Source organism: Neolamprologus brichardi, chromosome 13, assembly GCF_056152115.1.
Source record: "Neolamprologus brichardi isolate AB-2024 chromosome 13, ASM5615211v1, whole genome shotgun sequence".
Lineage (NCBI taxonomy): Eukaryota > Metazoa > Chordata > Actinopteri > Cichliformes > Cichlidae > Neolamprologus > Neolamprologus brichardi.
Window position 1 is genome coordinate 265001 of NC_142116.1, and position 15000 is coordinate 280000.

The 15000-nt window shown below is 47.7% G+C and overlaps 2 protein-coding genes across 6 annotated transcripts in view; one reads left to right on the forward strand and one right to left on the reverse strand.

The window, feature by feature from the left end:
• The window catches only part of dlk2 (delta-like 2 homolog (Drosophila)), a 12343-nt gene extending 5979 nt beyond the window's left edge, over positions 1–6364 (forward strand). Inside the window, exons 1-6 of one of the 2 annotated variants that reach the window (XM_087849654.1) lie at positions 581–627; positions 1825–1936; positions 3125–3182; positions 3377–3507; positions 3602–3746; positions 4786–6364. In XM_087849654.1, coding sequence (XP_087705780.1) covers positions 1849–1936; positions 3125–3182; positions 3377–3507; positions 3602–3746; positions 4786–5548 — 1185 coding nt within the window. In that variant the 5' untranslated portion in view covers positions 581–627; positions 1825–1848 and the 3' untranslated portion in view covers positions 5549–6364. Of the gene's footprint in view, positions 1–580; positions 628–1824; positions 1937–3124; positions 3183–3376; positions 3508–3601; positions 3747–4785 lie in introns of those variants that run through there. The other variant, XM_035914863.2, reaches the window with a different exon arrangement.
• Positions 6365–8172: 1808 nt separating this feature from the next.
• lrrc73 (leucine rich repeat containing 73) overlaps positions 8173–15000 on the reverse strand; it is a 12561-nt gene continuing 5733 nt past the window's right edge. For 3 of the 4 annotated variants that reach the window (XM_087849867.1, XM_006806846.3, XM_006806845.3), the window contains exons 2-7: positions 12932–13232; positions 12695–12855; positions 11942–12064; positions 11763–11863; positions 10645–10891; positions 8173–8539 (exon numbers count right to left, since the gene is read on the reverse strand). In XM_087849867.1, coding sequence (XP_087705993.1) covers positions 8469–8539; positions 10645–10891; positions 11763–11863; positions 11942–12064; positions 12695–12855; positions 12932–13232 — 1004 coding nt within the window. In that variant the 3' untranslated portion in view covers positions 8173–8468. Of the gene's footprint in view, positions 8540–10644; positions 10892–11762; positions 11864–11941; positions 12065–12694; positions 12856–12931; positions 13233–13268; positions 13421–15000 lie in introns of those variants that run through there. The other variant, XM_006806847.3, reaches the window with a different exon arrangement.

Below are 15000 nucleotides of genomic sequence, written 5' to 3' on the forward strand. Positions count from 1 at the left end.
CTCACAGGTATCGTTTACAGCTGTACAAACCCTCGCCGCCTCTGAAGGATGGAGGAAGTTACAATGGAAAAAACAAGTTGAACATCAAACAGTGAAAGAGGCGGAGCTCCGCTGAAAGCTCGCCCTTGAGGCTGGAGGATCTTTCAGACTGAAGGAAGCGTCAGTATCAGCAGCACGATGCCAGGGAGAACACGCAGACGCCTCGCCACACACACTGTTTGCTCACAAAACATAATAAAACTATAATAACAATTTAAATAAAATTAAAATAACAGGAAAATGAAAATAAAGATATTAAAATGAAATTCACGTGAAAATGCTGTAATAAAAACTAAACTAAATAATCTCGCCGCACGCTGGCCGACACATGGTCAGCCTGTGTGCGGCGAGATGAGTCAGCGAGATCATTCTTTTAGCCACGCCCTCCAGTTATTAAACACGATCGTAGAAAAACACACGGCGAGTTTCCACAACACATCAAAACAAACAAAAACCGATGAAAGCTGAAGGTGTGTGTGGTTACACTCAGGCGTGGTGGAGGGCGGGACCTCACCGCCCTGTCTCCGCCCCCTGTCGATGCCACTCACACAGACCGCCGGTTTATTTCCACAGAAACACTTGGATGCAGTGAGTCAGCTTGTTGTGTGTGTGTGTGTGTGTGTGTGTGTGTGTGTGTGTGTGTGCTGAAGCATTAAATTGGCCACCTGTTGCCATCTCTCCTCATACACTCCCCTCATTCTTCTCTTTCTGGAGCAAACAGGCAGGATAAAGTGTGTGTGTGTGTGTGTGTGTGTGTGTGCTGTGGTATGCCAGACACACTGATCTGGCATGTCGGTTCCTGTCCGTGCGGAGGTTGAGCTCGTCGCTGTAATCTCAGGAAAAATGATCCGCGCTCTTTCCTGCCTGCGAGTCGAGCGCGTGGGCAGAGCGACCTGAGGCGCCGTCACTACAGCAACAGGCCAGCTCAGAGCGAGCCACAAGACCCTGAAGGAGGACGGGGAGGGAGTCTAAAGCTTCGGCTAGTGATGTGCGGATTGATACTGAAATATCGATTCCTCCGATACCAGTCGTTTATGTTCTAGAGTCGATTCTCACATTAAAATATCGATATTTTAGTAATTTAGGGTAAATTTGTAGTTTAACATTAACAGGAACACGGTGGAAAGAAACTATCATTCGGATTGTCTACATTGGAAGGAACTACTTCCTCTTCAGGAAGCATCACTTCCTGTCTGAGCTTCGCCGCCTCATCCCTGATGCTCTCCAACTTTTCCTTCACAGCTTCTCTCAGATGCGCCGTGGCGTCATCACAGAGTGCTGTGTTTGATAAGCGCCGTCTCAGCTTCCCGCGCCGCAGATACGCCTTTGAAAAGCTCCCAGGAGTCAATGCGTGTTTGATCTGGGGTCAGCTTCCTCTCGCCGTGTGACCGCGGCGCTGGGCTCTGTGGCTCGTGTTCACCTTCGTCTTTGTGTTTTTTGGTTCAGACTTTTATTTTGTGGTGATGGTGTGTCCGCTTTGGTGAGCTTCCAGTCGCTCTGTATCTGTAGTGTCCTGCTCCGTGGTTGTCCCTCTTGTCTCCGCCTCCCTGACCTCCTGACCTCACACAGTCAGTCGTACCCGTCGGTCTTCCGGCGTCTGTTGATGCTCTGTCCTTCCTTTGTGGATTTAAAAATAAAAGCCTTGTGTTTGGTTTGCGTCTGTTGTCATGTCTCGTGTGTCTGTGCTGTTACTGAGCGCGCTCACATTTACCTGCAGCTTGTCGAGTCTTTGCTGTGCGTACGACCCTGTAGGTCACGTGACCAGCTTTCCGTTTTCTGTTACAGGCCGTCGTCTTCGCCCCAGTCGATATGTGGGTGCTCAGAGCCGCAGCCGCCACGCTGGCGCTGAGCTGTTGCGTCCTCCACGGTATCATCACTCCACCCTGCGCAGGTCAAGGTAGGTCACATAGTCACACCTCCTGCTGTGCACCAATCACTCTGTAGACTGCTGCTTCAAGGCTCAGCCATTGATCAGAGGCTACAAACGTGCATTCATTTGTCACGATGCACACGAGCAAAATCAAATATTGCAACCCCAACGCCGCGTGCTAGCTGTCGTCACATGTTTCATGCTAACGTGGAAACGCGGCGTGCTCCGCACTCACAGTTTCTTCTCTCTGAGTTAAAATGATCTTCACACTTACAGACGTCGGCGTGAGATCGGAGGTATTCTAATTACATCAGTAGATACAGCAGTAATGAGATTACTCCATGATAGTGGCACGGTGCGACAGCCGAGGGCAACATTCGAACGCTCAAATTAAACCGGACACTCGGAGGAAACAGCGGTGGGCTCCTGAAGGCGTGACCTCATGACCTTTCTGTGGGCACACACGCCGCAGGTCAGGGCCTTCGCACCGCCTCCACCACTACAGCCTCCATCAGGGACTCTGACTGGATGGCTAACGAGAGCCACAGGTGTGCCCCTGACCAATCAGACAGCAGCAGACCAGTGAGAAAGGAAGCTTCAATCAGCACACACACACACACACAATCCACTGTCACGGCTGGATGGATGGATCCTCACTGAGCACGCTCCGAGGCGCTCGGCGGCTCATTGTTCCTGCTAATCCGGGCTCTCCCAGCTGTCAGCCGGAGCCCCCTCGCTGCTGTCCGACCCGTCTCACATAACTCCCAGCTGCTGCTGCAGTTATGAGAGGCGCGCTCACTGTTCCCGGCAGCTCCCAAAATGGCGTCTAGATAAAAAACACTTTGAAGGTAAAGATAATGAAGACGAAGAAGAAGATGATAACGGGATGAGGATGATGAGGGGATCATCATCGTCATCATCAGGGACTCCACCTGACTCTACCTGCCACACCTCAACACATGATTGCATCCCCTCAGTCTCTCTGCTGATTGGCTGTGTTTGGTCAGCCAATCAGGTTTCTGGCTCTTTCAGCTAATTTTCTTTGTTTCAGGTAACGAACGTCAGTTTGCTGCTTCTGTTTGTATCTGATTAAAGGGGCACTGTGACATCATCATCACATGATGTCACAGTGACATCATCATCACATGAGCTCTGCTGCTCTATGTTAAACGTCTGTGCAGGTGTGACTGATGCAACCTGTTTCTCACCCTGCAGAAACTGACTGCAGCTGCAGCATCGCCAACAGCCATTGTGACGAGTTCAGAGTCTGCAGGTGACACTCCATCAATCAATTGATCGATCAATCAATCGTCCATCACTGCCCAATCAATGTCCCGGCTGCCTGTCAGCTCGTGGCTTGTTCAGGAGGACTTTACACAGGTGTAACTCACCTGATCTGTGTTTCTGTCACAGATCTATTTTACTAACTTTCCCCCTCATGTCTCCTTGCGTCCTTCCCACTTCCAGGTGTGACCCTGGCTGGGACGGCGAACTGTGCGACCGCTGCATGCCGATGCCCGGCTGCGTGCACGGTTCCTGCGAGCAGCCCTGGCAGTGCACCTGCGAGCCAGGCTGGGGAGGGCGCTTCTGCGACAAAGGTCAGAGGTCACCTGTGAGTTAACGTCTGCCATCTTTCTTTTGCCATCTTTCCGTCAGTGCGTCTGAGCTCACCTGTCTCCTGCTGTCTGTCAGACCTGAACGTGTGCTCGCAGCAGCAGCCGTGTCAGAACGGAGCCACCTGTGTGATTCAGGACAGCGGCGACTTCACCTGTCTGTGCCCTCAAGGTTTCCACGGCAACAACTGCCAGCAGAGGACCGGCCCGTGTCACCAGAGGAGGTGTGAGCTCCTCTTATGGAGGACACACACCAACACACTACCGTTACCGATCAAACAACAAAGGGTTTCCTATTTTTCCTGGAATGTTTTTAGCTGAATTTATTTTTAATAATTAGCAGAATAATTATGCTGATTAATGAGCTCAGTAATTGTCACGTGACTTTTCAGCAGCAGTAAAAATAAACGACTTCAGTACATTTGACAGATTTTACTGCAGTAAAGGAGAAGTAGCTTCAGGTGCACACACTGTTGTCGACCTGCAGACCGTAAACTGTAGAACAGATGGGCGTGGCCACTGTGACATCATTGATTTGAGCGTTTCAGTTAGCACTTTGGATGAGTGGGCGGAGCATCACATGGACACAGATTTCTGCTAATCAGTGCTCCATCCAAATAAAATCCTGAAATTGGAGCTCCGCCTTCTGGATGCTCTGTTAGTACACTCACCTCACAGCAGCCATATGATTGGCCTGATGATGTCATTAAAAGTGCTCCAACGGCACAAACGCGGTCATGAGGTCCAGTTTAGGGACAGCTGCCTGTGTCACCGTCCACCTGTCTATCAACTAGGCCACACCCCTAATGATCCACACTTTAAGCCTCAAAACAATGTTACACATTGTTACATTTGTAACACCCACATTGTTACACATTGTTACATTTGTCTCTGACTCCTGACATGAAATCCAGATAAACGGTCAGAGTCTTCTCCCGTATATAAAACTGTGTCATCTGCATATCCTGACACTCTTCTTCTGCTCTCGTCTACTTCCTCCTCTCTTTATTCTGTAACAAAAGTTTAATACAGGTGTTATGGAGGGGATGTTATCTACAGAGCCCAGAACAGTTTGTGTATCAGGCTGTAAACACGTTAATTTCTGCTGTAAGTTTTAACATGGGAGTCTGTGGGGACTGACTCACTGCTGCCTCTGCTGGACGGTAGAGGAACTGCAGGTTCTGGTACTTCCTGTTTATGAACCAGGCATTGATGTTTGCTGCAGTCTGCTGGTTTTCTTATCTTCCTCTTCACTACCTGCAGGTCTCCGTGTAAAAATGGCGGTCTCTGTGAGGACGCTGACGGTTTCGCACCAGAGCTGACGTGTCGCTGCCTGGCCGGCTTCACGGGGCCTCGCTGTGAGACTGACGTTGATGACTGTCTGATGAAGCCATGTGCCAATGGTGCCACCTGTGTTGATGGGTTCAACCGCTTCTTGTGCGTCTGCCCTGTGGGATTCAGCGGGCGCTTCTGCACCGTCAACCTGGACGACTGCGCCAGTCAGCCGTGCCTGAACGGGGGCCGCTGCCTCGACCGCGCCAGCGGCTTCCACTGCGTCTGCCAGCCTGGCTTCACTGGAGACATCTGTGAGATGCCAACTAGCAGCGACGCCGGCAAACCCGGCTGGACAACGGTTGGGTGGGAGGGAGGAGGACGTAGAGGGAGGAGCCAGAGAATCACAACTAGCAGCGGCGACGGTAGGAACAGCAGCCGTCACAGTGACAGACTGCTAAAAGTGACTGTGAGCGAGCGCAGTGGCGCTGGCCTGTCAGAGGTGCAGCTCATCATCGTGCTGGTGTTGGCAGGGGTGACGCTCACCATGGTGGTGCTGACCACCGCCCTTGTTCTGCAGGGTCACTGCAGGAACTGTGGACACACCTCCTGCTGGTCCTCTGTGACATCATCGTCTTCACAGAGAGGACAGAAAAGCCGCGAGCGAGCGTGGCCGGACGAGGAGGAGGGACAAATCAGGTTTCTGAGCGCAGCAGAACCAGAGAAGAAGAAACTCAACACGGAGGTCATTTAGACTGACCGAGGGGGCGGGACACAGCTCCACCTGCCTCAGGTTCAGCTCCCAGCGAGCACCTGAACTATGACATCATCCATGTTGTCACAGGACGACTGAATGGACAGTTTAAACCCCACCTACATTACCCAGGGTGCACCTCTGCAGTCAGCTCAGAGGGGCTTGTCCCAGGGGCATGTGGAGGCTTTTATTTTGAAAGAGTCAATTGAAACTGAAGCTTTATTTTATAAATCAATAATTTATCAACTCATTTCTTATAATCACTTGGAAAATAAAATTAACTGTGAGTAGATTGACCTTTAAAAGAATGACATCATCAGCCCACACTCGGCCACGCCGAGCGACACAAAAGTCCAGAATTTAAATGTGGATGAAAATCAGATGGCGTTCTGAGGCTTCCAGAAGTTTTCAGGTGGAGATCTGTGTGGCTTGGCTCCGCCTCTTTATTCTCAGACTGAGCAGCTTTGCATGATTCACAGTTCAGAATAATCCTCCTGTTTTAGCTTTCTTTGATTGGCCAGCTTTTAGAAAGCTGCAGCTTCCTGCCCAACAAGAACCGCTAAATGAAAGTTTGGCGTCGTCGTGGGTTACTGAGTGAAGCCTGATGGGACGTGACCACAGTCTGATCTTTGAGATGAAATCTACTCACATCAAAGTGAAGTGTGAATATGTTACGACTGTATTTGTATATAACATGTTTATTTATTGTATGGTGTACATGCACGTGTGCTCTGCCCACACACACACAGCTGTCAGACCTCATCACGTTACAGGGACAAAAACGCAGACGGAAACTTCTGATGTCACTGAACAGATCCCCACACAGACATTAAAGCTGTTTCTGAACTTTACCTCCTGGGTTCTTTCGTGTCTGAATCCTTGATGCAGCAGTCGGACTCTCCACCAGGGGGCGTCTGAGCATGCAGGAGTCCTGATCCGAGATCCCCGAGTCAGTCTGGATCACATGCAGGACTGAACCGTTGACCTGCAGGTAGGAGTCAGCGGCCTGGATCTGTAGCCACTGACGTGTCTTCAGGTTTAACGCTGTCTTTTCAGGCTTTTCTTAGGCAGTCATGTTGCCATGGTAACACAGGAAGGTCATTACAGTGAAGTAAAATTAAAAACCAGGGGCGGTAAAAACCATTACCATTAGAAAAAAGGAAAAACTCTTACATCCATCCATTACTTTCCACAGCCCTTCGCTACCTGCTAGGGCGGGAGGCAGGCACGGGTTAACACAGACAGACAGACAACCATTCACATTTATGTCCAATTCAGAATCATGGTTAAAATAAGGAGAAGGAGGAGAAGCACCCACCTACTCCACACAGACAACAGACATGGTGGAGTCGAGGTCTTCTTGCTGTGAGGCAACAGTGCTAACCACCTCGCCACTGTGCGGCCCTAACCTCCGTAATGACGGTCGTCACGTCCTGTTGCTGCGTGCTGCTGCTGCTCTATGGCGTCTGCAGGTCTGAGCGAACCTTCACAAAGTGTTTGAGCATCTTTATCCTTCGACCGATAAAACAGACCAGCCAGGAAACTTACCAACACTCAGACAAAGATAAAGACTCATCAAGACCTCCTGCAGAACCACACCATACTCTCACACATTACAGTTGTTGTCACATTTATTAAATAATCAGGTGACTGCATCTGATTAAAATGTTTGAAACTAACTGCAAGGTTTCATCAGTTCGTGTCTATGACTTTTGAAAACTCTCTTCCTCCTTCCATCTTTCGTCACCTGTGAAACTGAATTCATCAAACAGTGAAGTTTTGCGCTTCTGTAGAAATGTTTAGCTTATTTTAGAGTTTAGAAATGTGTTAACATAGAATGTAGAATTATTGTAGACATACTGACACTGCCCTCAATGTGACAAAGGCCTGACTGTCATGAACTTAGGAGTAGATGGTAGGAGACTCCTCCCCCAGTTGAACTGTGAAAGGTCTCAACATTTGACCTGGATAACTGTGGTCTGGAAGGGAAATGGGTTTTTTATGACCTCTAGGGAGTCACCTACACCCAGTGTTTTAACTGTCACGCACACTTACTTACGCGCACACACATACACACAGGTATGCGTACACAGTCACACACGAGCACTCACATAGACACAGACACAGTTTGCAGCACACCGTAGGGGGGTTTTATGATGGGGACACCTCTATAAAGCTGGCTGTAACTAACAAAGGGGTGAAGATTTTGCAGAGGGACACACCGGCCTCGTCTTCCCTTCAAGTGCATGCTTAAATGAAGATGAATAAAGATGAATAAAAGTTTTGTGAAAATGACTACTGAGTTCCGGTGCCGTCTCTGGAAGTTTCGACGAATAAAAGAACCGGGGTGAAACTGATTTCGCAACACTTCCTGGTACAGATTCACTTTGTGTGTTGACTGATATTTGAAAAATTTCATTTAAATGATCCAAAACTTTAAAGCAGTAGCTCTGTTTGTCGAGACTGGTAACGGGACTGTATGAAACCGCTCGTCCCACTGGCCCGCTCGCTAAACGGAGATCGGTTTAAGGGCCACCTTTAAACGCCAAACATGGGAGCAAGTTTCAGACAAACTTGTTCAGTGTGTTTAAGTGTGTGCTGGCAGCAAACGACCAATCAGAGCCTTTGTTTTTAAGAAGCTGTAAACAGTTTTATTGTTGTGACATCAGAACCAATCAACAGAGCCAAAGGTACATTCATTAGAAGCAGAACAAACACCTGTGTGGAGGTCACGTGACGTGTTTGAGTTCTCTGCTCGTCTGTGTTCAGGTGCTACATCGAACCATGCGGGGCGTGTGATTGGGTGCAAGCCATCAGGTGATCTGACAACCACAGAGGTGCAGTGCAGAAGAAAAAAACCCATTCAAACCGAAAAAAGTGACGGCAGCCTGACTGGAAGTGGGTATGTTTGTGGGAGGGGTCACATCTCAGTCTCAGCCAATAAGCTCTCACCTAGACCTGACGTCAGCAAAACCGCCTGGGTGCTGGAGTCTGTGGGGTCAAAGAATAAGACATTGAGAACTTCACGCCATAGTTCAGCACGGTTTCTCTAACCAGGACCAGCAGCTCACGCCACGGCCTCCGTGCCCTTTCCAGATCACACTTTTAGATTGATTTACTTCCACTGGATCAATAAAAGTCGGTTCAAAGACTCCAGAAAAAGTCCAGGAATAAGCACAATTAGGTGGAAGTCCATTAATTCCTCTGTTTATACTGAACTGAGCTACAGGGCAACAATGAACTGTTCCTTTAAGAAGACCAACCTAAAATCTGATGTAGAAAAGGTTTAAATATGTACGATCAATCATTTGAAGCCTCGGTCACAGCGGCACTAAGATCAATCAGTTTGTCTCAACATTTGAGAGAAAAAGACAAAAACACCTCATTCATCTAACGACACAGTGTAGAGCAGGATGTCCAACTCCAGGCCTCGAGGGCCAGTGTCCTGCAGGATTTAGACGTCACCCTGGGTCTGCACACCTGAAATGATGACTTCATTACCAGGCCTCTGGAGAACTACAAGACATGTTGAGGAGGTCATTTAGCCATTTAAATAGGCTGACACGTCTAAAACCTGCAGGACACCGGCCCTCGAGGCCTGGAGTTGGACACCCCTGGTGTACAGAGGCTGTTAGATTAGGTTTGTGTGCAGATTTTCTCTCCGTTTGCCAAATTTGTGGCACATTCAAATAAAATGAAGCTGCTGAACTTGCTGAGAAGCTGAAATCACACTCAGTCTTAAATTCAACTTCATCGCTGGTATGCAGTGGTTTTCAAACTTAATGACACTGTATGAAATAAAAAGCAAAGAGTCTGCACTGTGTCTTTTTAAATTTGTTGCTCAGTAGTTACTGCAGCTTTTAAGAATAATTTATCTGGTCTTCACCTGACCTGGGATCAGGACAAGCTCACACTGCTGTTATGGATCACAGAGGAACCACGAAAGAACAGAAAATCTTAAAAGGCATATTGATTAATATTGATTAAATATCCATTATTGTAAAACCAAGTGGGACTAGTTATGTAGCAGGTAACCCAGATTAACACTTTGTCCACAATTATACAAAATACAAACCTCCTACTGTCACCAAGGACACCTAAACACCACACAAAGGACGGCACCAGGTCTATACTCAGTATAGTGGGACAAAACCAGATCTATACCTGGCTAATTGGGACACTGGTTTATAGTGGGTAATGTTGGATAGAACCAAGTCTGTAGAGGGTACTGTGGGACACAACCAAATCTAAACTGGATAAAGTGGACAAAACCAGGTCTACAGAGATGAATTTTCAACAGAATCAAGTCTATACTCAATGGGACAGAATCAGGTTTATATTTTTAAAATGAAAAAACACAGAAACAGTGTAAAGTGACACAAAACTAGTTCTATATTGGGTCATGTAGGAAGAAAATGGTCTTGGTAAAGTAAATTATTGAGTAAAGTACAAAAGAGCAAAGTCTACAGTGAATGAATTAGAACCAGGTCCATACAAGGTAAAGTGGGACAAAACAGATCTACAAAGTGGAAAAAACAGGTTCAAATTGAGTAAAGTGGAACAGAACCAGGTTTATTTTTGGTAAATAATGAAAGAACCAGGTCTATAGTGTGCTGAGTAGCACATAGTCATGTCTATATAAGCTAAAGTGGGAGAATTGGCTCTGTACTGAGTAAAGTAAACCTTTGACTATAGTGGATAAACTGCGACAGAACCAGATTTACATTTCGTAAAGTAGGAAAGAACCATGTTTATAGAGATTAAAGTTTCAAAGAACTGGTTCTGTACAGATTACAGTAACAGAGAATCAGGTGTTTTTTGGGGAAAGTGGAACAGAACTGGGTTTCTAGTGGGTAAAGTGGGACCGAATCAGATCGATACAAGGCAAAGTGGGATAGAAAAGGATATATAATAGATTAAAGTGGAAAAGAGAAGTCTATACTAGGGGAAGGGGGCAATATTGCTCTTGCCAGTACAATATCCTGGCAAATAATCCCAGGTTGCTGGGTCTGTATTGGTTTTGTGCAGTTTGAGGGAGAGACAGTCTGAGCAGGGACACTCTGTAACTGAGGACAAGGTGAATGTTCAGCCCTTACTGCTGTGGGGTAGCCAGGCGGGAAGCTGGTACTTGTCTCTGATTGGGTGATACTTGTCTCTGATTTGCTGGAAAGCAGTGATGGAGGCAGGATCTGGCACCAGAGGCAAGGCCTCTCTGTCATCGTCATCCTCCCCCTCAGACAGCAGGTCACAGATCTGCTGCTGGAGCTCCGGACTAATGTCGTTCTCAGCCAGAACCAGGACCCGCAGGCTGGTCGGGTAGTTCTCCACCATGTCCAGGAATACCTGCACACAGGTGAGACCACCACATTATAAATCTCTTAGGAAGTGCAGCATGGCTTCAAAATAAAACTGTACAAAATGTTTAACGTGACAGGGAGGACAGTGAACCTGACCCCACTCGGTCGTGACTGCAGCTTTTCAGTTTAAAACCATCTTTACAGTCAGGTGTGCTCCTTTGTGTTTACAGTACTGGAACGCACCAATCGCATGTGCATGTGCATGCGCATGCGCATGCCATGTGTTGATGCTGGACCACACAGCCAATTTACATACATCAGTGAGAAATGCAGTTTAGCGAGGACAGAGTTTTAATTACATTCTCCTGGATTTTTCTCCCTGACCTTGACAAAAACAAACAAACAAAAACATTCAGAGCATTTTGAAGCTCAAGAGAGAACAGGTGATCTACCTCCACCTCCAACCACTTCAGAGCTTCTAGATGTTCACTGTGTTTTTATTTATGTTATTGTCTCTGTTTATCCAGCAGTTTCACAGGCCACACACTCAGGCTTTTATTGTGAAAGTAGTTGAAACAGGAAACACAGTGCTAACGAGGCCACAATGCTGACATATCACTTCCCCCTGGTGGACAAACAAGTGAACTGAAAACTGAGTCCGAACTCAGGGTCTGGGAACAGTTTTTTGCAGGGACACAGCGCCACCACCAGGTCAGACTAAACATCACTGCAGGATGGTGGCTTTGTTCTCAGAGCGGAGGAGAAACCCTGACGGTGTGAATAAAACCAGACTGAATGATTTCCAACCGACGCTCATCTCTTCTCTGGAATCTGCATTCTAGTTGTATTTAAAGAGCTGCTCTCTGCTGATGAGAACTGGAGACAAAGAAGAGAATGGAGCACTGTGATTGGTCGACCTGTGCTGACTGGTTGGTCAGTCCGGTTCCCTCCAGGTCCAGAACCTCCAGAGTCCTGCTGGATGCCACGGCAACTGCCAGCATCCCTGCAATCTGATCACCTGGAAACAGAGCGAAAGCGTCAAACAATAATGACATCACGCTGTTATGACATCATGTTATCATGACACATGTGTTACCGAGTGGGTTGTAGTCCAGGTTGAGCACGCGGAGCTGCGAGCTGTGCGCCACAGCAATGGAGAGTCGAGCCCAGCCTTTGGAGCTGATTCCTGGGTTAGCACTGAGAGTGAGCTCCCTGAGCCCTACCACACACACACACAGTGAAGAGTTAAAACTCCCAGAATGCTTTGCTGCGTGGTGGTCTGAGCAGAGCCATTCAGGTCACCCATCCATCTATTTGCTTCCGCTTGTCCGTTTCAGGGTCGCGGGGGACGCTGGAGCCTATCCCAGCTGTCACAGGGTGAGAGGCGGAGTCCACCCTGGACAGGTCGGCAGTCTGTTGCAGGGCCAACACACAGAGACAGACAACCATTCGCACTCTCATTCACTCCCCCATTCACACCTACGGGCAATTCAGTGTTTCCAGTTAACCTAACCCCACTAACTGCATGACTTTGGACTGTGGGAGGAAGCTGGAGTACCGGGGGAGAACATGCAAACTCCACACAGAAAGGTGGAGTGAACTCAGGACCTTCTTGCTGTGAGGCAACAGTGCTAACCACCGTGCCACTGCGCCGCCCGCAAATTCAGGTCATGTGAGCCTGAAATAGCAAGGGTGCCTGAGGGGGATAACCCTCAGGGACCCTTGCTATTTCAGGCTTCCTCAAATCGGGAGTTTTTTTAATGAGCTTCTGTCTGTGAGAGTCGGACCAGGTTCAGGGTCACACCTGAGAGACCTGGCTCACCTGTGGTGGGAGGGCAGAAGGTGTTACCTGACTTTGCGCCGTCTGGCGGCAGCATCCCGCAGATTAGACCCAATGCCTCGTCTCCCAGCATGCAGTCACCAAGATCCAGGCACACCAGTGAAGGGTGGGTGGACAGGGCGGGGTTCAGGGTCACTAAGCCGGCGTCCAACAGTGGGCTGCCATGAAGGCTGGAGGGGTGGAGTTAGAGACTTACAAACCATTCACAGTTAGATTAGTGGCCAATCAGCTTTAAGTTCTACTCACAACAGGGTCTGCAGGGAGCGGTTAGTCTTCAGGGCGTCAGCCAGGTGCCGCGTCCGGCCAATACTGGAGACAACGCCCAGGTTAAGGTTCAGCTGAGCAAGCGAGCGCGACTCAGCAACGCTGCGGCAGACACGCCCAAAGTCGCGATCTGAGAGCTGGCAGCCACGCACAGACAGCAGGCGCACGCCATCCTCCTTCAGACTCTCACAGATGTCCTGAACTTCAGCCGCCGACAGCATCTCGCCTGTGATCTGGATAGAGGCAGGCAGCATTGCGGACGCCACTGGGAGCACTGGGACACCTACACAGGAAAACGAACACTGAAGTGTTTTCTCACCTGGTGAGACATGGGTACTGCACCAAAGTCTGCTATTGGCTAGTTTCTGGATCAGAGTTAACCCAAGTTTTCTGAACGGGACTGGGAGCCACCATTACACCTGATCAGGTGACAAAGAAACACAGATCTGACTTGAATTATTTGACTACAACTAGTTTTCAGCGTCACTCTGAGACAGGATATTTCTAACTTTAGAGATGTTGCACAAATGGAAGAACGCAGTCTTACATATTTGTTTAATATGTGCGTTGAAGGACATATCCTGGTCAAAAATGACTCCAAGGTTCCTCACAGTGTTACTGGAGGCCAAGGTAATGCCATCCAGAGTAAGAATCTGCTTAGATACCATATTTCTAAGCTTTTCAGCGCCGAGTACAATGACCTCAGTTTGATCTGAATTAAGAAGCAGAAAGTTAGTGGCCATCCAGGTCTTTATGTCTTTAAGACATTCCTGCAGTTTAACTCATTGGTGTGTGTTATCTGGCTCCATGGACAGATAGAGCTGGGTGTCATCTGCATAGCAGTGTAAATGTATGCTATGTCTTCTAATGATGCTGCCTAAGGGAAGCATGTATAATGTAAACAGAATTGGTCCTAGCACTGAACCCTGTGGAACTCCATAATTAACCTCAGTGTGTGAAGAGGACTCTCCATTTACATGCACAAACTGGAGTCTATTAGATAGATATGATACAAACCACTGCAGCACAGTACCTGTAATACCTACAGCATGTTCTAATCGCTCTAATAGGATATTATGGTCGACAGTAGTGGTGTGCGGATCGACACTGATGAACTGATTCTTCTGATAACAGACATTTATGCTCTAGAATCGATTCTCCTATTAAAATATTGATATTTTAGTCAGTCTGCCCAGAGCAGCTGTGGCTACAACTGTAGCCTCCACCAGTGTGTGAATGTGAGAGTGAATGAATAGTGGAATTGTAAAGCGCTATATAAATGCAATCCATTATTATTATTATTATTTAGTAATTTTGAAAAAAATGAGAGTTTATCATTAACAGGAACACAGTAAACAGCAACATTATTGGGATCGTCTAAATGATTGGTAAGAACTACTTCCTCTTCTGCCTTTCATAGCGTTACGTGAACTGCGTCACGGCTCACGTGTGCGTGCTCAGTTGATAATCGTAAGCAGAGTCACTTTTGTGGAGCTACAAACAAGCAAGATGAGGTTTGTGACACACGTGGCAGGATCACAGACCTTGTCAGACACAAATAAAAGTAAATTATAACAGAATGATGATGAGTTTATGATGCGGTGAACTGAAAAGGAGGAGAGAGACAGGTGGTGCTAGGGTGGAGTTATCCAGGTACAGAGGGAGAAACTCTGGCCTGGGTTTTCTGTCTGCGCTTCAATGACGGGAATCCACCGCATCTGAAACTATTCGCAGAGCACTGAAAGTGGATTACACAGGCGAATCGTTAAAATACAAACATTTCATTCATATTAACTCTAAACTGCTTCTCAGCTGTATTTTCAGTCACTTTTGTTTTTCGTTGTTAGATGAATATTTTATGATGTCGTCTCGACTTTTCAGGGTTTTTAACTTCTAATCATTCTTCATAATTAACGATAAGAGCAGGAAGTCTGGTTCTTGTATTTATTTTGAACGTAAAATTGGAAACTTTTCACGTCCCAAACGTGTCGGGATCTGGTCTTGGTGGCATCGCTGCGCTGAGGCCGAGCAGGACCCGCTCAGGTGAGTCC